Source organism: Puntigrus tetrazona, chromosome 19, assembly GCF_018831695.1.
Source record: "Puntigrus tetrazona isolate hp1 chromosome 19, ASM1883169v1, whole genome shotgun sequence".
In the NCBI taxonomy this organism is placed as follows: Eukaryota; Metazoa; Chordata; class Actinopteri; order Cypriniformes; family Cyprinidae; genus Puntigrus; species Puntigrus tetrazona.
Genome location: NC_056717.1, coordinates 1,135,935 through 1,159,494, shown reverse-complemented (window position 1 = coordinate 1,159,494; position 23,560 = coordinate 1,135,935). Strand labels below are relative to the sequence as shown.

At 37.3% G+C, this 23,560-nt stretch overlaps 1 protein-coding gene across 2 annotated transcripts in view; it reads left to right on the top strand.

Annotated features, from left to right (window-relative positions):
* Positions 1 to 23,560, top strand: part of dlgap3 (discs, large (Drosophila) homolog-associated protein 3) — a 131,853-nt gene that overhangs the window by 89,329 nt on the left and 18,964 nt on the right. For both annotated transcript variants that reach the window (XM_043218161.1, XM_043218162.1), the window contains one exon: positions 22,363 to 23,480. In XM_043218161.1, coding sequence (XP_043074096.1) covers positions 22,434 to 23,480 — 1,047 coding nt within the window. In that variant the 5' untranslated portion in view covers positions 22,363 to 22,433. The remainder of the gene's footprint in view (positions 1 to 22,362; positions 23,481 to 23,560) is intronic.

The window sequence follows — 23,560 nt, the reverse complement described above, 5'->3', positions numbered from 1 at the left end:
AAAGTGCACTCTTAAAGAGCTGAACAGGCCTTAAGAGTGCACTGACAGTTATGTCTGAATTCAGATCATCCTAGGTGTGTTGATGCAAGCAGATTTCAAATTATTTGGATGTTGGAACACTGCCTCCATGAAGCGTAGATCATGTGGTGTGAAAATGAGATTCAGGGCCGCAGTGCAGCAGAGTTTATAGCCTGCAAATGGGCCCTCATGTTACTGTGAAGTGATTCTCATGTGAGATTACATACTGTGTAAAGTGATTAAGAGAAATGGATTCAGACGCGAGTTGATACACACAAACTCTATTGAGCAATACAGGTAACGCTCTTGTGATTGTTTGGAGCTCTAGAGATGCTAATAATGCGTGTGTAAAAATAATAACACTGTGGGTATTTCAAAATTAACCTATTATGTTCCCTTTAATATAAAAAATCTTTTCCTCTGACCTCATTAAAGCCCAGTAGACAGATATTATTGAAGTCAAATCCACATAGACTACAGGCAGGACTGTTCTGCAGGAGTGAGTTCACCAATCAGAGAAGCTTTGCTTGTGGAGATACATGGATTTATTTATGTTTTATACCTGGGGGTAAGACATGTGCAGTCTTTAATGGAATGCTTTCGAAAACACAGTGTTCATAAATTGAAAAGTTCTTACTCTGGATCATGAGTTCATCATTCAGTAATCGTATGCCAAAGAGAATTTGTATTTTATGTAAAATGTGGCTCTACAAATTGTACAATTTACATTTACACATGCATTATAGTAAAATACTTGCATGTTCATGGCATTATTTTTTCAGCTGCATTTTTTATTTACTCATTTACTTTAATGATAACATTTTGTTCCGTGATATGCACATGTGAGCTCAACCAACCGAACTCTAGTATATGTCTTGTATGTACTACTGTTCAAAAGTTTGCAGCTGGTAAGATTACTTTATTTTTTTATATATATATTCCAGTAGCTGTACTCATCATAGTCTTCAGTGTCGCATGACTCTTCACAAATTATTCTAATATGCAGACTTACTGCTCAAGAAACAATTATTACTATCATTTTGAAAATCTGAGTTTTGTTGAAGGATTGCGCTTCGCACTGTGCCTAAAAAACCCCTTTAACCATAGTAAAATCGCTGTAATGTATGGTCTCTCATGGCTTATTGCTTTATTATAATCTGTTCTCATAAAAGTGTGAACGTGAACATTTTCAAGGATTTAAAATCGCTGCATGAACATTTTAGCTCTGGCTGCACATGGAATTAAGAAACCCTAGTTATGGAGACATGGACCTATGGAATTGAATTAAACATTAGGCCAGATCCTGTGTTCTCTCTCTCTCTCTCTCTCTCTCTCTCTCTCTCTCTCTCTCTCTCTCTCTCTCTCTCTCTCTCTCTCTCTCTCTCTCTCTCTCTCTCTCTGTGTTTCTCTTTCTCACCGCAGCACTTTGAAGAGCTGAAGTGCATTGCACATTCACTCTTGTCTTGAGAAAAGTACTAGGGTTTGGTTAAGAAGCGGATGTCTCTGTATTTCGCTTTTATTATTCATTGATCTATTTCAATCTAGTATTATCTCGCTTATTTTTTTCTCTGACGTACTGAACACAATGTTTCTCGACCCAGAAGTTGCATGTGGATATGGACACTTGGGTAATCGTTTAAGACATCTGACATTTTGATGATAAGCGAAACTATGGGCTACTTTTTGTTATAATGTCGTGATAATTTAATTAACAACATGTCTATTTTTTCCTGTTACCTGTACCAAGACATCCCTGTTTATTTTTCAGCAAGTGTTTGCAGGTTGACACATTTAACATACTACTTACCCTATTTGTGTATAGTCTGATCGAGCCCAGTGCATTGTGGGTGCTGAATTTTTCCTGTCTTTTTTTTGTTTGTTTGTTTGTTTTATTTTCTACTGCATAGAGAGACAGCTATTATTAAACACTCGACTTGCCAGGGATGAATTTTTCCTTCGTCAACTGTTTTAGCTTCAGGAAAAACTAAGATACAGACTGTCTCTCTAAAAAAAATAATTAAAATCATATTCATTAACATTAGTTGCATTAGCTAACCTGGACTAACAATAATGTATCCCTTAAAATTAAAAAAACCTGCCTCTAAAACTGGTTTTCATGTTCATTTGTAATTATTGCTATTATATTTTTAAAAAGAACCATACTGAGGACACTAGATCCATAGCAGTCAGTGGAGACCCTTCCAACATTGTACATAAATTATGAACATATCCCATATGTCCATGCTTGTAAAACTAGATCACCAACTGTGGGTATGAGGGTCTTGGGATGCCTCAGGCTGCCCCACATTCTCTTGGGCAGAGGCAGGACCATACTGTCGGTGCCGAGCACCGAGTTATCCTAGAGCCTTTCTGGATTGTGCATTGTGTGTGTACATGTCTGCGTGATGATAGATGTGGGTCTCTTGATATATTGAAAAACACATCAAAGGTGCTTTGTGATAAAAGAATAAATGAAATATATATATATATATATATATATATATATATATATATATATATATATATATATATATATATATATATATATATATATACCCAGGCATATAAGCTCCCATGAGACAGTTTTGCCTGATGTTGGCTATTTCTACAAAGCAGGAATCTATTTTGAATGCCTCTTTGGTCTGAACGCCAGTGTTCGTCTAATTCTCAGTTGATCCGTGTTGTTCAATAATTGTAAAATTCACTTGAATTCTTCCTGCCACGAAAATGCGACTTTGGAAATGTATTTCCTTTCCAAAATGATTGCATGGCAAAGATAAAATTGCGCAAATAGTTAAAGTTGGGAGCTGGTGTTGGCTTTCCATGCAGAAAGAATTATGTGATTTGGTGGGATACTGCAGAGTAAATAAAGCAGAATGCGTTGAATGGATCATTATAACGGACAGTTTTGAGTTTTGATTATGTTAAACCACGCAGATCAACAAACTGTTTTAGAGCCTATTTATAGGAGTACATTGTCTTAGTTTTTCTCTTCTCTGTTTACTTGGAATTTCAGTGCATTTGGCCAAACTACTTATAAAATAGATTATGTTCATTTTAATATTTGTATTTCAAAGACAACAGTACATTTATAAGAGTAAATTAGCATTTAAATCTATATAAAGCATAGCAAGAATTTCACAAGATTTTAAGGGGTCATTAACCACCTTTTTATTTTGTACTGTTCTCTGAGGTCCACTTAGGTTATCGATATGTTTACATCAGAACAACATAATTTGTAAGTAATAGGCTATTTTCTGGGCTGTTTTGACACCCTTCATCAGGGAAATTGAAGAGGTCAAGAAAAACGCTCACTTCTATGATTGGCTAGCAGTTGTGTATATTTGATAGGCTGCATCCTTTAAAGATGGATGCTGCTGTGATTTAGGCTAAAACGGCATAAATATTCAGTACATATTAAACGATCTGTGAGCAGAGACAAAGCAATAGTGACCACATAACAAAAGCAGTTACTCACTTGTGAGTTGGTGCGATATTACTGTCGGATCCAATAGTCAGCGAGTGCCAGACTGTGCAAGTTCTTACTGGCACAGACTGGCACTTCTTGAAAAAAAATGTTATCAGAAGAAGTTTATCGTTTGGTTTCTGCGTAGACCTGCATTTGCCTCTATTGTGATACTACTATGTGTGTGAACATGTGGGCAGGGCTAAACAGGCAGTGATGTAGAAGCAGTTGATTTTCTTCTGCAGAGGCTTTGCTATTACATCATAAAGTGGCACATTCCACACCATTTAATATAGGTTGTTTTTAAACTAATGAGTTCCTTGAATTTTTTACTGAATGATTCTGTAGCACAATAAAACAATTAACATTTCTTAAAGGAGACTACTGTATTTTGGGGATTTTACTGTCATATATGTATGTATGTATATATATATATATATATATATATATATATATATATATATATATATATATGTGTATGCATGTGCTATGTGTAACCCAATATATTGCTTTAAAAAATATCATTATACGGTAATATATGTAAGGCCAGCTAGTAAGAGCTGTGCAGGTCTCAGGACTCCCCTAAATGCTTTGATCGGTGTGAGTACAACTGGAGGGATTAAATATATAATGTTTTTTCAACATTATCATTCTTATAGTGTACTATTTGACTGGTATCTTAATTGATTTTCTCCTAGCATAATATAATTTCTCATAATACTATCACAGAACACAATTTGTTCCAATTTGTTGAATTATTTGGAGAAAATAAGCTTAGCTTTTGATTTGCAATATTATGTCTCAGAAATAATAATTAAGGAAAAGTTAACATTGAATAACTTTAACAGAAGACGGTTTAGACACTTTTTTTCATAAACTACATTGCTCAGACAGTCACTGGTTTCAATCCCGAATGAATATGGATGCAAACTGTTGAATGAGTTATATTATTTATAATGTTTTTGATACATTTTGCCATTAATATTAGTATTTAATTTCAGCTTTATTTCAGTTACTGAAAGTTTTAGTTTTAGTTAACAGCAACAACACTGCATTAAATCATTCAGTCCAAAACCATTAACCATAATTCTTAATAATAAAGCAGTTGTAGACGTAAGAGTCTTAAAGAGAAATGGCCTGATATCACTGTAAGCTCTTATGAAGACAAAGTCATTTTATTCACACTAATGTGTATTACCTCAGGCTCTGTGGCATAGATTATCCTGAAAGCTAATATCCTAATGGACAGTAGAGTGCTGATCTCATTCACTTTTGAATAGTCTTTGAGTCTACATTCTCATCTCACTGATGTAACCCGGTTTTGCTCGTTCTGTGCTCTTTATGAAGCAAAAGATCAACGTGAAAAGATTTTGGAAGCAGCAAAGGATTATTGCACTGTTCACATTGTGGTGCAATAAATGCTGTCTCAAACATGTTCTTTTGTGCATCGCTCGGTATTATTGTAAAACAGAGCGCTTTTGACAATGTCGAATTATCTGTATAATTGAATCAATTCACGACTTTTTAAAGGCCTCACCTTGTAACAATGGAAAGAGCCAATCTCATTGGTCTTCACTCAAATGACTGGAGGAATCATTTGGGTGGACAAAATGTAAAATTTCACGTCTATTGTATTGTTCTACACAGTATGAGCATGATTCAACTGCCAGTGAATGTGATAAAATGAATGAATGTTCTCTGAAGGGTAAATGCTCCACATTTATTATCTAACTGAGCATGACGATCAGCGATGTGTATAACTGATCAGCTGCCAAATGAACTAGTCCTTATGGTATAATCACTAGTTGCTGTTTTTTCTTTAATCAATTTTTTGTAATAAAAAGAAAATAAAAACAAATTCAGTGATTTAGTGGATTAAGAACAGCTGTAGTTGACATTAGCAGGCTTGTTAGCAAGTTATTGGTGCTGTGGAGATTGCAAAGAATCCATTCAATTGACAGATGAGGTTCTTCAAAGGACTTCAAAGAGCCACAAAAGCATCAGAACCCACCCTCGTATCTCAGGACCATGAGCAGGCACTCAGATAACAAGCTTTCACCAACAAAAAGCTACCATGGTAGTTTTTTCGAACATGGTAATAGTATTATACTTTCTGCTCCCTTAATCTTTTCTTCTTTGAAGTGCTACTGTATGGTGATCGTGTAAATACAATGGCACATGTATATGGTAATTTATCCACTAACATAGGAGATTTTACCATCTGTTCATAATGTAATGTAATACGGTTACTATTTAATTATACTATAATTAAATAGTATTATATTGCACTTAAGGTACATATTTCAGCGTGGTGCATACATGTACACAGACTATAGAGTGATATATTCAAAAACATATTAGATGAAATCAACATTTTAAAAGGATATATCATGTCAATGAAGATTGGAGTAATGATGCTGAAAAATAAGCTGTATATAATAGAAAACACTTAAGAGACATAGCATAATATTAATTTTAATAATATATTGCAACACTGTTTTTACTGAAGAGACTTTGTTCAAAGCATTAAAAAATCCTACAGACAGTCAGACAGATATATAGAGAAGAAAAAAAACAGTCATGGCCAGTCACTCCAAATCAAGACAGATGATGGTGGAGCACCATGACGACATGAGACTGATGCGTTTCTTAGCATTTATACCCGTGCAATCAGAAGTCTAATGTCATCATTGTTTAGATTGCACTTAATTAGATTATGATGAGTGTGCGATGACAAGCTGTTTGGTTTGATTAGAATTCACTCCCCTGTGAAAGGCAGAACTAACAGCCCTGTGGTCCGAGACAGCGTTCCTTCCAAATATATCTCTCACTCATCTTCTCTATTTCCTCCCTCTTGCCTCAAATGTTTTTGCTTAGATTATCACACTCATCTTCTCTTGTAACTCATTAAGATTCACATCAGATGTGTCACAGCTTGTTGACATGAGGCAGTTGGTCTCTGATGCTGATATATATGATCATTGCTTTAATATACCAATAACATTTCTATCTGATAAACAGGGTCACCTTTTTTCAGTTGGACTACTCTACAAACAATCATATTATATGTGTGTGTTTGTGTGTGTTTTATATATTTTTATATAGGGATATGTATGTGTGTGTATGTATGTATGTATGTATGTGTATGTGTGTATGTATATGTATATGTATATATATATATATATATATATATATATATATATATATATATATATATATATATATATATATATATATATATATATATATACTTTTCTGACAGCAAATGTCATGGTGGAGCCTCATATCCAGTATAATTTAAAAAATAATATTGTTTTTGTGTCCTGGATTGTAGTTTTTAGGCAAGAGTGTACCTGTTTAGACTTCAAATATGTGGTTTATTAATAAAGATAAAGATGTTTCTGGACATGTGAGCTCCAGGGTGTTAATGGTCGTTTAGTGCTCATAAAGCTGCTGAGAGAACCTTACCTTGACCAGATCTGCTGCAATTTACAACTGGCTCTGATGTCTCTATAGCGGTTAAACATGAAATATAATTAGTTTGTGGTCTCATTAATCTATTATTTGTTCCAGAGCAAATAGGTTTGGCTAAGGGCATGTTATATTTGTAACAAGTACTGTATATCAGTAAATGCTGTATATCAGAGCGATGCCTTTGTACTTTTGACTGAATTGCCTATAGCGACTTTTATGATGTTGTTGCTGTATATCAAATATTCAATAAATAACATTTTATTTATAAATAATAATATTTAATAAAGCATTTAATAGCAGTATTCAGTGTTGAAAAACGGTGTGTGGTCGTGATAGTGATTTTGGTAATGGAAATTCTTCTGTAACATCACTTAAGATGGCCAAAAACCAATTTGTAGCTTTTCAGATGATTAGATCATACCCAATAAGATGGTTTTGTTGAAGGAGATGTGTGTCTGGTTTGGTCCTACAGCTTCCTATATTTTTTAAGGCATCTTTCCAACAGCTTGTGGCACTCTCAATTCCTGTCTGTCTGCTTCTGGGCCGTTTTCTTCACCTTCTCTTTATTTTTTTCTGTCTTATTCTCTGTTCTTCTACCATTTGAGCTCCAGCTGAGAAAAAGAGAGGGATTGACTACTGTCTTTCTCACACCCCTGCTTGTGACGCTTAAAAGCCTTTAGCATTTCTGTGTTGGCTCTGTGATTGACAGCTTCCTCCTGCTTAGGCACACAGATCTATAAGACACAAGAGCCAGACACAGCGCGACACTGGCATTAAACATAGAGCAGACCCTGTGGCGCCAGCATAGCTCAATCACAACACACACACACTCACACTTACCCGCTAAATCACTATCTGTTCCTGTCTCTTTATCACTTTCACCCTTCACATACAGGCTCATATGTGCCTATAAATGCATCCTTTTCACTAAATGTACTTCAGGATTGAGTAACTCTTTTTACATGTAACCTACCCTTTAGAGCTGCTTTTTAGTTAGTGAGTGACAGCTGAGCTGAATGTCCCTGTGGACTGGATCTGGTTAAGAAAGTCTCTTGGGTTTTCTCACTTTTCATGGTTACATATTATGGCACATCTGTGCTATCTCATATCCACTCATTAAGAGCACAAAAGATGGAGATGCTGCAGGTTATAAATAACGTGAAAAAAAAGGTCCTTAACCTTTATTGCTCATTTAATTTTAACCTGATCATATTAATATTCTGTTTTTTCATACATATATATATATATACACACACACACACACACACACACAGAAACGTGTGCATTCATACACTACTGTTCACCTGTTACCTTTTATGATTGTGTTTATGCTGCATGCGGCTCGCTCTTAAATGTTAATCAATCTGTGGACATCCTGTGAGGAAAGGATGACGTTCATACTACACCACGTAGGTTTGCCTCTGTTCAAAACAATTGGTCAAGTACATGTGCTTTTTAATGTATATTTTGTTTTAGGACAGTATAGTTTGAGTTAGTACCTTATGTTTTGATAATTTTTTGGTTTATGGTCATTTATGTGCACATAACCTGAAATCCTAGTTGTCTAAGCTTCAGTCATTCCCTGTGCCCCTCATTTAATTGAACTTCAGCTTAAAGAGTGTTTTTTGTCCCTAAACTGCCAGTATGTGCATTGCCGTTTCCCTTTTACCCTAGACCGCCACAACGCTATCATTTCTAACATTTAATTTCAAAAACATTATAAAATTAAACCAACACCAAACTTTTTAACATGTAAGTTAAATACTTATGTTTTAATGTTTCAGATGTTTTAGTGCTTATAGATGTACCTATTTTTTATTCATTTATTTATTTTAAATGATGCATGAAGAAAGAACCATCAGTGCAGATCCCAACCAGAAATACTCTGAAGCTGTTGTGTTTATTTATTCATGAGCGAATCGATCCTTTTGACTCCTGAGCATAATGTTGTAATCTTTCATTAGAAACTTGAGAAGAGAGAATTCACATGGGCAACTATAGTCACTTAAGGGAGATTATTACTTGACTGTGTGTGTGTGTGTGTGTGTGTGTGTGTGTGTCTGTGTTAGTGGGTGGGTGGATGGGTACAAGGGGAGGTGAAATTATCCCAAAAACGATGGGGGAAAAGGACAAGAGAGGAAAAGTGGAGCATGTGGAGCTATTACGCAGAAATGCTTGCTTGAGTGTAGCAGAGAAGCAGTGACCTAGTTCTGTTAAAGGACTATGTGTGTGCGTGTCCAAGTGTGCAGGTGTGGACATTAGCATGCATTTCACCATGTGTCTGTGTATTTATGATAGTTTCATAGATGCTCAGTAATCAGCCTTTCCAAAACTTTCATAATGCCAAATTCTAGTGTCTGCACATTGCCACCGGCTATCACTCCCACTTACAGATTGTAACAGGATTTCTTATGCCGTTTTGTGGAAGCAGTTCTTCATGAGGCTTAGGGGGCTGTGCACACCTCAGACAACCTGCGCCCCTTAATAAATCTTAATTTTCTCACTTACCACCAGCATTGTTCTCTCCAAGCTGCATGTATGCACAGCTGAACACCATGATGTTGGGTCAGATAAAATGTGTGGGAAAAAGCTATTTATTGAACCAGATCAGAATGAAAAGTTTCAAATGGAGCACATCTGCAAGACTATTGATTTTTCACTGTGCAACTGAAGCTATCTTCTGCATGGAAATAAGCAGCACTGGTTAATTGTGGAAATTTAGATTTGTATGTCATGATAACCATGGTATGTGGTTATAATGATCTTCTCCACCATTTGATAATCTCCACTTCGGCCATGATCAGAAGACACAAGCATTTGTGAACAAAATCGACACCCCTAAAGATATTACAATTTTAGCAATATTAGCATAAGAAGGCAAGTTAACATAATACTGAAAATACTGACAGTAAGTTAACTTATCATGTATATTGAGCAATTTAACTTAGTTTAATAAAAACTCACGAGTGGTTTGTGAAATAGAATGCATAATTTTCCAAAAAATAAAAATCACATGCTCAATGAGATATTCTTAAAGGTTACATGGAATAATATGAAATACACATTTTTGGGTCTTACTTATCTAAGGTCCAATTCCTGACATGAACAAACCATTAACTGCCTCAATAAACTTTGTTAGTTAGTCACGTAGTTGTTAAAGAGTTAGTCACCACAAAAATAAAATTCTGTCATTAATTATTCACCCTCATGTTGTTTTAAACCCTTAAGACCTTTATTCATCTTTGGAACACAAATTTAGACATTTTGATTAAATGTAAGAGCTATCTGACCCTCCATAGACAACAACATTTTCCCAGGTCCAGAAGTGTAGTAAATGATATTGGTAAAACAGTCCATGTGACATCAGTGGATCATCTTCAGTTCCTTTTTGGGAACTCGAGCCAAACCAGAAAAAGCTGTACATGTCCTGTGCAAGCACTGGACATGTACATTGACAAGGCAGCCTCGTGGAGAAAGTCAGAACAATTGCATGTGTGTGTTGGTCCTCCAGGGCCAGTCGATCAGTCGATGGATTGTTGAGCTATGAGTGATCTGGTCTCCCCTCGCTGATGGGAGTCAAGGCTCACTCTACAAGGGGTATGGTGGCCTCAAAGGCCTATTTGTCAAGTGTCCCTGTATCGGATATTTGCCAATGGGTTGGTCCACCCCCTGCCTTCCTCCATTTCTCTCGTCCTAGTGGTTTATTTCGAGACATAGACACAGGGCATGGGCATGGAAAATAATTGTTGAATAAATTGTGTTACTTTTTTGTTTTCTTTGTGCAAATTTTTTTTTTACTGTTGCAAATTAACCAGTTCTCAAAGGTGCATCTCATGAGTCTTTAATTGGAAAGCATATATAGACAGAACAACACAGAGTTATAAATTCTGACAGTGGATGAACAGAAAACAATCAAGGTCAACAGAGGAGTATAGCAGATGAAATAAGGGCTACTATTGTGGACCATGTTGTCTATCATGGGAGATATTGAGACATTGACCATATCCTCAATAATTCAAGCATTTCAACACAATATTCTCTTTCAATCAATACCCCCCCCCCAAACAGTAAACATATGTAAATCTGTACTGTTGAAATTTCTATATGATATACTTAAGATGTGCAGCCTTCTGCATTTTAGCACAGTAACTGTCATCTAAACTGTTGCCATAGTTTACATCAAGTAATACTAACATAGTACAGCGTTATATTGACAAGATGGCTAAACATTTTGACTCTCTTGTTGGTGAACAATGACACAAGGACTAAAGATTTTGAGTAAGTTACAGGTTTTGCAGGAAATCCATGAGAAATGCGCCTACTAAAAGCGAATATTAAAGATGATTTGAGAAATGCACCAAAGCGACTGAGAAAATTTGTAATAGTGAGAATTAACTTTTTTTTTAGTGGTATTGACAAATTTTTGTTGATGGTCAGAGAAATGGAAGGATTGTTAATACAATGCTGTAGTATTACAGATATGGCTTGCACTTACAACCTTCACTGAGCAAGGGGAGATGGGTTTGTCAATTTGTCTTCTAAAAGATAATTCAGTATATTGATCACACTTTGGAAACCTGATGCATGTTTGCATGAGTAAAGGACTTATCTCATCTGCATTTCATGATGTGTTCTGGTTACCTGGGCCTGGCATAATGCTGACGTTTAAGTTAGTTCTTTTATCTGTAGTCTGTCAGCTCAGTAATACAGTGGTCTGTCTCCCATCAGTTGAGCTGCAGTGATTCTCTTATCACAGAATGAACAGAGTGTGCGTGTGTGTGTGTGTGTGTGTGTGTGTCTGCTAATTAGATCACATTGAAACACCCTGTTGCTTCTGCTCTTTGTCTCTGTTTGCAATCATGATTATGTACAAATGCATGATGGCTTTTTACTCGCTTTCTCATTTGTGCAGCCCACTAAAAGCTGTTTATCCATGTATCTTTTGACTAGCGCTCTTCACACTGGACATCAGGGTTTATTTATTTCGGCAGTTAAGCTGCAAACACTGTGGCCATATAAAAAATGGCTTGTTGTTTGTCATGTCAATAAAGCACACTACAAACTACAGTCTGTGAGGATGAGAAAGTGGCCATCATCAGCGTCATCTTAGTGTACTTCACACAGTGTGACAGATCTGAACTGCCAGATATGTGTTGTCCCCCGCCTGAAGACAACAGATTGATATAAACAAGAATGATTACAAGGATCATCTGTCAGGCTGGTCATTAGCCAACTCAACCAGTTGTCGCAATTTATTTTTATTTGTATGGCATAACCGAGCTGCAGCTCTGGTAATTTGGTATGGCTGCCATGAAAGCAAATTGGGGCAATTATTTTAATGCAATTATTCATTATTATACACTAATACACATCTAATGTTCATCTTTGTTTTTGTGTGTATGAGAGAATTAAAGATTAAAACAATGTTTTGCTTTGGAGGCATACATATTATGGCTATATCTGATTTATGGGACAATATATCTATAAATATGTTTAAAAATAAATAATTGCAATTATATTTCTTCATACTTAATATTTTAAATACATGTTATGTAATATCCATTTAAAGTTTCTTTAAAAGCACTATTAATGTAATGACAGTTGAAGTTAGAAGTTGAAGTAGCTTTTTTTTTTTTTTCATACTGCACAGTTTAATGTCCTGCTGCCTAAATTCATTTTACCACACAATTTTACAAACAAAAATGGTATTTGTAAACCTGTGTGTTTGTGTATTTATGCTGTCGTTCAGTTTCCAATGGAGATGGCATACCAGATAGCAACCATCTCTATTTTCCAAAAAATGACCAACACTTGCCTGCCATTTCAGCCCCCTTTACCGCCAACATGAATACAACAGAAGGCTCTGATCCAACACACAAGTTTAATCTCACATTCAGGGAGTGTCCATCTCATGCTGTCTTGCTAGTTTTCTACCAACTTAACGATTGTACTTCAGCATGACTTCAAAGCCAGTCGGCTGCTTCCTGCGCAGGAAGGATGACCTCCTTGAGCCTGACCAGCAGGATGCAAACTAACTGGCAAAAACCAATGTGAAATCATTATGAAAATGATTTCTGTTGTACACGAAATAACCTAGTTAATGGTGTAGCCTAGCAACGCAGAGCTTTGGGTGTGCTTGCGAACATGTGTGCGGAAGAACATGCTTCCTCAGGCTTTGATGGCATAAATTTGAATAGTATAAGATGGTCCAATTCCATCCCCCACCGTCACAGAGGTGACGTGGCTCAGCGTCCTTGTACGAGCACCGCTAAACCAGTGTTTGCTCAGTAAAGCAGTCAGTAAAAAGAGCAGAAAGCTGCTTAAATCCCTCTCAACCCTCTGTCCCACTCAGAGTACTAATGGTGCATGGGCCCGTAACATGAATAATGAGCGAAACATCCATTAACACACGAGCACCTGGGCTTATTGTACTCTCTGGGCTGGATAACAGTGTGTGAGAGAGAGATAGAAATGAAAAGAATGACTGAGAGGATGAAAGAGGCTGTCTGTGTATGAATATTCAACATATCTGCACCAAAGCGCAAGCCTAATAGATCAAAGAGAGTAAAACGGGCTTCTCACGTGATTTTGGGCACGTTCGAAAGTCTCGTCATATCACGTCTGCATAAAACTAACATGCATTTCTTTGCCATTTTGTGTTTTTGCGTTTTTCAGCAATAGTGATGTATTTCTCTTTGTAGCCTCGCCTGATTTATCTGCTGTAAGTTTGGTATCAACCACACATCTCCAAGCTGATAAGTGTGATATCTATCTCTGGTATTACCAATGCATGTTTCTGTTCATCCCCTCCTTATCATTTCACTGTATTCTCCCTCCATTTTCTCTAAGCCTAGTTTTTGACCTTCCATTTTGTCCTTCAATGTCTCTGCTCTCCCCGTTTTTCTTCGGCAGCCTCGTCTTTTTGCTCTGCCTCCCCGGGTGAGGGACTGGAGGGGGTTGGGTATGCACTTGCTCACCCTTTCCCGTCTTTTCTTTATGTCTCAAAAAAGAAGGAATATGTTTGTTAGATGTCATATTTTATAGAGTACAGAACAGAATTAGTCATGTGAAATGGTGAGGTGTTATAGACTTCAGAGAAGCAGAAAAGTTCACTTTGCAGTACTTTTTTCTGCTTTCCTCCTCACTTTGATAGTCTGTCTGGAGAACGATTGATAAATTGCTCCATCCTCTCTTATATTGAGCTCCGGGCTGCCAATGACTTGAGGCACTGAAAGATGGAGAGGAGGAGGGGAGCTGCTAAAAAGATGGATCAGTTCTTTGAAATTAAAGAACAACCTTTTTTTCTTCTATTTTTAGATGCAAAATCTGCCGGAGGGTTTGATGAAACTGTTTACTTTGCCTGTATTGAAAGAATATTTCAGGTTAAGAAAAAGTTTAGCTCAATCAACCATGTTTTTGGCATAATGTTAATTTGTAAAAAAGACTCAAGGCAAGGCAAGTTTATTTATACAGCACATTTCATACAGAAGTAAAATAGTCGTTAAAATAATCATCACAACAATAAAAACAAGGAATTAAAAAACAATGATAAATTGGAATAAACATTGATTTAAAAAATATTACACCTGAAATACAGTGCAGTCAGTTCGGACAAAGCACATTGATCATTGAACAACAAAACAAATTGAACTAAACAGATGAGTTTTGAGTCTGGATTTAAATGATGTGGTTTAAATCTGGAAACTGGTTCCAACTACAGGCGGCAAAATAGCTAAAAGCAGACTCCCCTTGTTTTGTGTGAACCCTTGGTATTTCTAACAGACTTGATCCTAATGACCTGAGTGGTCTGTTAGGTTTATATTCAGTGAGCATATCTGCAATGTATTTAGGCCCTATGCCATTGAGTGGTTTATAAACAAATAAAAGTGCTTTAAAATCAATCCTAATGTAACTGGCAGCCAGTGTAAGGACCTGAGGACTGGTGTGATATACTCAGATTTTTGGTTCTAGTCAGAATCCTGGCAGCAGCATTCTGGACGAGTTGCAGCTCCCTAATGGTCTTCTTAGGAAGGCCGGTGAGGAGACCATTACAGTAATCCACCCAGCTGCTGAAAAAGGCATGGGCAAGTTTCTCCAAGTCTTGATTGGGAACAAAGCATCTAATTCTTCCAATGTTTTTGAGATGATAGTATGCTGATTTAATAACTGATTTGACATGACTGAAACTAGGGTCTGTCTCCAGAATCACATAATTAGTTGTTTGACCCCTAGAGTCAAGATACACATTCACCTTCATCTTTGTTTCATCTTCATTTCAGTTTTCTCTTTGTTTTACTGAAGAAAATTCTGGCACATCCAACTGTTAATTTTATCAATGCTTTGGCAGATGGAGTCAATGTGGCTATAGTCATTTGTAGATAAGGCTAGGTAGATCTGGGTATCATCATCATAGCTGTGATAGGTAATTTGGTTCTTTCTCATTATCTGACTTAACAATTGGTGGGGTTAACATTTTAGTCTCAAAATTCACTAAAAATTCACAAGTTTTTCTGTGTGAAGTTACATTACATATGAATAAAATGTAATAAAAAACATTAGTAACATTTTAACTAAAAACTTAATTTACCATAATCACTATCCTGCTATTAAAACCTCAAGGTTTTTGTTTTTGTTATTTTGTGGTTATTATATCACAAAAACTGCTATATGGAGCTTAACTTGTATTGAACTTTCCTTGCTTGCATTCCGGTTGATACAAGAAAGGTCATGTGATTCAAGTCTTTCATCTTTTTGAGCCTTATTTCGATCGTCCACAACCATAGCCTCTTCCAGATGGCTCTCTTCATGGGAAGAACAGGATCTTACAGCCTCTCCTTCTCGGGAGCATCCAGCCTCACCTGTAGAGAGGGAGAAGAAAGAATGGGAGACGCAGGAGACAGAGATACTGCCCTCAGGGTGTGAATTCTCATTTATCTGTTAGTGTCCATCTCTCCATGCTGGAGGTGAAGGATAGAGCAGGCTGGGGAAGGGATGAGGCAAGAGCTTATCTCTTTGAGAGACGAGGACTTAGAAAGAAATCATATCAAAACCCTTCACCTGTGAGAAGTATATGCGTGTAATGGTCTGACTGAGTCCACACACAGTATACAAGAACTGGATTTTTGTGTTCATAGAATTGATGAATTCCGTCATTATTTGCGCAGTACGCATTTTGATCCAATCCTGTAAAAAGTATACAGATATATTTCTACCTGATATAACCTTTAGATAAAGTTGTGTTGGTGTAACCTACTGTAATGTGTTTAGGCATTCACTGGTGTTAAATAATAAATTATTGTCATGCTCTTTCTATCTCTTTGGTACTTCTCTGCATTTTTCAGTAGCTTTCTCTTGCTCTAAAAACAGCTATATGTGACTAGAACTAGGTTATAAAAACATGTTTCTCAATAAAATCTCATTCAAAATGTATGTAAAAGCTTGCACTCCGTATAAAGATGTAGCAGGAAAAGAATATGCATGTATTTCTGAAGGACTGAGCCATGAAATGCAGCCATGCATCTATTTATTTTTACCCAAGGGCTGGAATAACATTTCATTGCAACTAATCACTGATTGAATTGATGTCGAATGAGAATTTCTCACATCCTTAACACGCAATGCGCCATCATTTCATCAGACTGAAAAGATGTGTACATCTGCATACATAAATTCATTCATTCATCCAGTCGTGCTTGTGAAAAACTTGCTTTGTATGGCACTAGGGTTTAAGGATGTTAGTGCACAGCTTATGCTGTTTAAAACTAAAATAAATAAATAAAAATCTCCTGGGCAAATAATGACCATCGCAATGTTTCCCTCTCTCTCTCTCTCTCTCTCTCTCTCTCTCTCTCTCTGCAGTTTTATAGGCCTAAAGTGAATCCAATTTTCTCCTATCAGCTCTGCAATGTTCTCACATCCGTAATGACAACCTCCCAGTCCAATTACAGAAAATTAACGAAGCCTCGTTGAACAATTCTAAATATTTAACAAGAGAGATCTCTACATGCTCATAGGGCTGAATGGGGCCATCGCTGGGAGCAAATGTGCGTAAGGTTATGTGAGAATAAGATAACATTGGGTTGTATCTGCTCTTTTGTATTACCATGCTTGATTTAGCAAAAGTCACTGTTGGAAAAAAGATACAATGGCTGGAGCTATTAGGAGGGCAGTGTGTGCATTCTTAGCTAGCTGTGCGGAAGTCGTACATCACTAGCATTGTTTCTGTGATGAATTCAGTTCGATTTAAATGACATTCACCAACACTGATGGTAGAATTTGGAATCTCCACTCATATTTGTAATAAAGGCCCATAGCAATGTGCTGCTGACAGATATTATTGTTATTATTTTCATCACTGTTGACCCATAAATTGTATTTTGGCTTTGTAGGATTCCTCTTTGGTTGCTTAATACTGAAGCCAGAAAACAAAATGTGTCATTTTTTTTTCTGGCCTGGCAGCACTCAGTCCGTTAGCCCACACACTGATGCTATTACAACTGACCACACGAGAAGGAACAGACTAACATTTTCCTACTGGAGTATACGAAACTAAGTTGAAAAGATTTCGTATAGTAATACGTTTTAGCCTCTAACCTCTAATGACCGGATGTCAAATGATGCATTCTGTGCACAAAAATGTTGGCCAAAATCATAATTGCTGTCTTTTTTGAGTAAATTAAATATCTAAGATAATCAGAACGTATAAAATAGAGAAAATGTGAATGAGCAAATAATATTCGGTTAGAAATTATGTGACAAATTTTTATTCAAATTTATGCATTCAGCAGACTCTTTTATTCAAAAAGGCTTGCATTTTATCAGTTCTTAATTTTCTTTGGAACCAGATTCATAACATTGTCATTGCTAGTGCCATGCTCTATACTTTTTATGCAAGAAAAAGGCTCTTGCATTTTATATTTTTAAGGGGTCGTCGAATGCCCTTTTTCCACAAGTTGATATCATTCTTTAGGGCAGGGCTATTCAATTAGTATCATTTGGCCAGATTATCGATTTGAAATTTTGAAGGGGGCCAAGGGGGTTTAACTAATTAATTAAGGGGGTTTAATTAAAATGAACTAATATCATCGACACCATCTGTAAAAGGTTAACATTAGTTCTCTCTGTGAATAGATTAAAAGAACAAAGTTTTTGCATATTAATGTATTTATACTGGCATAATTTTACATTGAACCGGCAATGTCTAAAGAGCTCAGAATACAGCCGACCGAACGTGCAGTCTTTCAGAATCCATTTGACAAGCATCTTTGCCCAGTGTTACGCTATTTCTCATATCTCTTTTTCAGAAGTTATGACAGACAACACCGCTTTTATACTCTTTTAAACTAGAGTTGTGGATATGTCATAACCGCCTCACACAAGGACTTGTCAGCTCTGCCATTTTTTGATATTGCGGTCTCTGGTGGATTGTTGTTGTTGCATTGCTCATCTTTTTCTTTTGTGGTTGTGAAACAACGACCAGGGCCAGTGTTACCACCTTGTGGACAAAGTAATGTGTGCATGTAATGTGCCACCTGAGCGTACTCTTCCCTCGCACTGGATTAAAATAAATGTCAGGCCAGACTTGGCTTACAGGCTGTCAATTGAATAGCCCTGTAACATAGTTTGGTGAAAAATTCTCAACGGTAGTGTAAAGCACCACTGTTTTTACAGTGTAAAAAATTTACTCTGTGCTCTGTCTACAGCAAGCTGTTTTATTGCATGTTGCTTTAAATGCAAATAATTTCTGCTTACATCGCACAGACAGGCATCTGAGATCGGCTCGATTTCAGAAAAAATAAATGATTTAACAAGGTAAAAGAAAAAAAACATTTTGATTAGGCCAAGTGTCCACCAAAGTATTTCAAACGCTGTGGTTGCTAGGATACGGAATATTTGCTATCCGTAATGGTGAACACAGGTTTCTCTAACTTTCTCCAAATATTATTTTTTAAAGAGACCGTGATGAGCACAGTATTTTATTCAAGGTTGAACCTTCTTCAACTTTTGACGCTGAGAAGAAACATCCGATCGCTCGGTGCAAAAAAGCTGCTCTGTGCTCGGCATGCTCCTGGCATTTTAAAAAAACGCGGTGCTCCCATTTAGAACAATTGAAAAATTACGCCAACCTCAAGTAAAAATGCTTTGGTGGACACACTGCCTTATAGGGTTCATTTGACATTTCAGTTCAAACTGCTTGTAAAAGTGAAAAAAAAAGTGTTGGTAGTACTGTGTTCATTTGTGTTTATATGTGAATAGAGGGTTTTTTGATTGCTCCATATGGCTGTCCTTTGCTTGTTGTATACTGGAAAGGCGGTAACGTAAGGCTGTGAGTCTAAAGAGTGAGACAGGGATAGAGAGAGACATACAGATAAAAAGAGAAACAAATAAAGAGACTTATACTGGCTTTCAAGCAGCTGGCGATGAAACAGACAGACAGGCAGCAGCCACATAAACCAGAGTGAAAGAAGTAGGTCAGAACGATGGAAAAACGTAGAGAGAGAGAGAGATTGTCTGGAGAGACTCTGAGCTGGTGAGGAGAGGGAGAATGGAAATGATGGGATGAGTTTCATGCCCTCTTTTGTTTTCATCTCCATTTTCATCTCGGGTTCAGAGGGTAGACAGTGTGATGATGTCATGGGAGGCAAACGGGGGCCAGCTGGCACCTGAAGTGGTGTTGAGTGACATTGATTGACAGAAGACCATGCACCATGCAATTCGATGGGCATTGTGAATGTTTGTTCTCTTAGTTTTACAGACACACAAGTTTCCTTTTTTCAAATATATCGATTTTCTAATGTTTTTTTTTCTACTGTACAAACTGTATTTGCTATGAACTGACTACTGACACCTTACAAAACTTTCTGCATTTTTAGATTAATAACAATAATAATAATATAATAATAATAATGATAATAATAATTTTGTTAAACTTGTTCCCTCAAGGGACTGAAAAAGCATGCACTCAGAAATCAAGAAGACTTATGTAATATATATTTGTAACGTTTTCCATCATTTAATTTTCTTACTTTATTTTTATCATTATTATTATATTTCATAGGTATTCTGGAAAAAAAATATCTAAATAAATAAATCATGGCTTAGAATATTTTAATTTTTTTTTGTTTTTATGTCTAATTTGTTTCTAATTAGTTTTAATCAGTCATTAGTTTTAAAAAATCACTATTCATTAGCTTATAAAAGGTTCCCTGAGATTAATTAGATTCTTTTTGTAAATCAGTTATTGCAGCAGCATTTAAAACGTTTCATGTGAAAAAAAATCAGCACAAGATGATTGGAATTTTAATTTTTAATGCAAGTAGATTGTAAATGTTTATGATTATATATTTTATACACTATGCATCAGACAGTAAACCTAAAATGTATCTTTAATCTTCTATTACTTTAGTTTTGTTCATTTTTGTTTTAAATCATGTTTAACTAGATTTAAATCTGTTTTTCAATTTCATTTACATAATGTACATTAGTTTCAATAATGAAGACACTTCAGATTCCACAACAAGCATTTTAGTTATGGTATTCAATGAAAACAAGCTTCAGTGTTCAGTGAAGCCCAAGTAAACTGTGTGAAAATACAATATCGCAATCACAGACATTTCTCAAAGGACCTTATACACTGACCAAAAAAACAGAAGGTATTTTCTCTGCAACTTTTGCAAAAGCTGTGTGAGGAAAAACAGAGACGTTTCTTTTGGATGTGATCGAAATCACAAAGTTCATTGATTTCCATGAAGCACAAATTTTAAGTGACTTACTCAGACAATATAATGACCTCTCACTCCGGTGTACAGTATTTGATATTTAACAAGAAGTGTAAGCTCCGCTCTGCTTTTTTTTGAGCTCAGAGATCATGACACAAAGGTTCAAGCCGGCTGTGCAAATTTAGCTCATTAAAAGTAACAGGCTAATCTCCATCTAATGATCATCTCAACATCTGTCAGCAATAGCTCGCGTTTGGAAACGCCACCTGCTTCAAAGACCAGGCCCATATGAATGGCAACCACCTGACAAGCACAAGCCTTTTTCCGTTTCGCTGTTTCCTTTCAGGCTTTTTGCCCATTTTATCGTTGAGATCATAAAATGGGCACAGATTTTGTTGTGAAACAATAAGCAGATTTATCAGTTATGAACATGAACTAGATTAAAGGTTGAATAAGCAGAGAAGCAGCCCTGCTCTGCCAATTGAACAGATTTTGAGAGATAGTGACACAAAGATTCACTCCAACAAAGAACGTCGAGTGAACCAAATGAAAATAGTAAGTAATTTTTGCACAGCATTTGCTCATTCTCACTCTTGTGTGTTCAGGGTCAATGGCAACGCTGCTACGCCAGACGGATTGGAGTGTGCTTGTTCTGCTTTGTCAGCTGCCTGGTTGTAGTTGTTATTAGAACACAGAACAGCACATCTCTGAAAAGTAAAAGGATACCATTTGTTGAAAATTTAACCATTTATTGGTTGGCTGTCCTCAAAAAGAGTTGATACAACCTTGACGTTTTTAATTTAGTTCAGCTGTCTTTAATAAAAGCTTGTATCAAATAAATAACCTTGCCATTCTTTTTATATGTGAAAAGTCAGGGATCGTGTTATGAGAATAATGCTGATATTTCAGAGCTGTATGTTTACTTTTTTTGCACATAGCACTAATGCGACAGAGGTTGAAAGTTTTGTAGCACAGGCCAAACAGTTGTAGCACAAGTTAAGAGGTGGGCAAAATGGCAAATAACACGATTTGTGATTTTTTTTTTTTTATGTGATTTGTTTTTTCATGTTTTACTATTTTGCATGTTGCCTTAGCATGGCAGCCAATCAAATTTTCCTATTGTAAAAAAAAAGTCTTTCAAGGTAACAAAATATAAAATAAAAAAGAATGGATAAAAGCATCTGTTAATGACTAAATGTAATGTAAATGTAATGACAAGAGGCGTTTATGTTTAGTTCTGTCGCTTTAAGAGCTGCATGCATACGTTTTGCATTTTTTCATAACACAGCTGCTTAGTGTGAAATGATTTCGTTGGGCATCTTTTTCTGTGAAAGACTTGGTATTTAGGGATGTGCAATAAGATCAGTTTTGGTCATGGACGATTAAAACGTCTCCACAATCTGCTTTTTTCACAATCTCCACATTCAGCTGCAGTTATGGCGCCTATCTTAATATAACGCTGCATACATTCACATCATATTAACTCAGCAGTAGAATTACATTCACGGGACTCTGTACTTATTCACAATCTCAAAAATGCATTAAATCTGCTTTAAAGCCTGCTGCACAGACCAGTTTTTATGTAGAATGTGTGACATATATGTCACTGTACAGCCTTAGTTTGATTGTACTGTACACAAACATGTGCTTAACTGTCTCTTTTTCTTTCTGTCCCTCTTTTCATAGTTGACTTCGGCGCAACCCTGTCGCGCCCACAGCGCCCCCTCTCGGCCCGGACGGCCCACCATGCCCCGGCCATGAAGGGGTACCAGGTGAGTCGCAGTTTGTCGCAACACTCCTCTGGGCCTTGCTACTGCATGCCTGAGGATTGCGACACTGCACGGGACTATATGCACCACCCCGACCACTACCAGGGGCACAATGACCACCCCTACTACCCACCTGGTGGTCCCCCTGAACCGTTGGCCATGGTCCCATCTGGTGGGGGCACCTTCCCTCGTTCACACCCCAGTCAGCCACAGCCCTATGACTCCACCTGTGAAGAGTGTATATCCTCTGCAGGGCATGGGCATGGTCACGGGGCAAAGATGCACCGTATCCCACCAAACCTTCTGGATCAGTTTGAGAAACAGTTGCCATTTCATCCGGATGGCTTCCATACCCTGCAGTACCAACGCGCAGCCAGCGGGGAACAACGCAGCGAGAGTCCAAGTCGCATAAGGCATCTGGTGAACTCCGTTCAACGCCTCTTCGCCAAGTCACATTCACTGGAGGCACCCTCTAAACGAGAGTTTAATGGCACCCGTGGGGGAGAGTACCGGGACAGAGATAGAGGGCACCGCAGTGGTGGCGAAGAAAGCGGCGGACATCATTATTCAGGAACGCACCAGTCTCGTTCAGCCCGTCGGAACAAAAGCCGAGAACGAAGCAAGAGTGGAGATTCCCGCCACGAATCTCGAAGCTCCCGCCACCGCAGCAAAACAGCTGGATGGTGGAGCTCTGATGACAACCTGGACAGTGACAGCAGCTTTCTGGTGGGTGCAGGTAGAGGGGGGCGAGGGTATCCCACCGGGCACGAGACCTTGGATGCTGCCATCCAGGAGCTTACTTTGAGGAAATCTAAGGGGCCACCTCCAGGAGAGTGCCTGGCTTGTACCAACATAGCCATGGCAGGAGACAGTGGACACTCTCTGAAGAGGAGCACGTGGTCGGCCATGACGGTCAGTCAGGCTAGAGAGGTCTATCCATCTTCTCGTGGAGGAGGGGGAGGGGGAGGTGGATATGAGAAAGCATTGGTTCCTCTAGAACCCAAAATGAAAGAACGATCACTCCACTATCTGCAGGCAAGTTTTATCTATCTATCTATATCCATCCATCCATCCATTCATCCATCTGGCTAAAAAGGCATTGTCAATTAAATTCT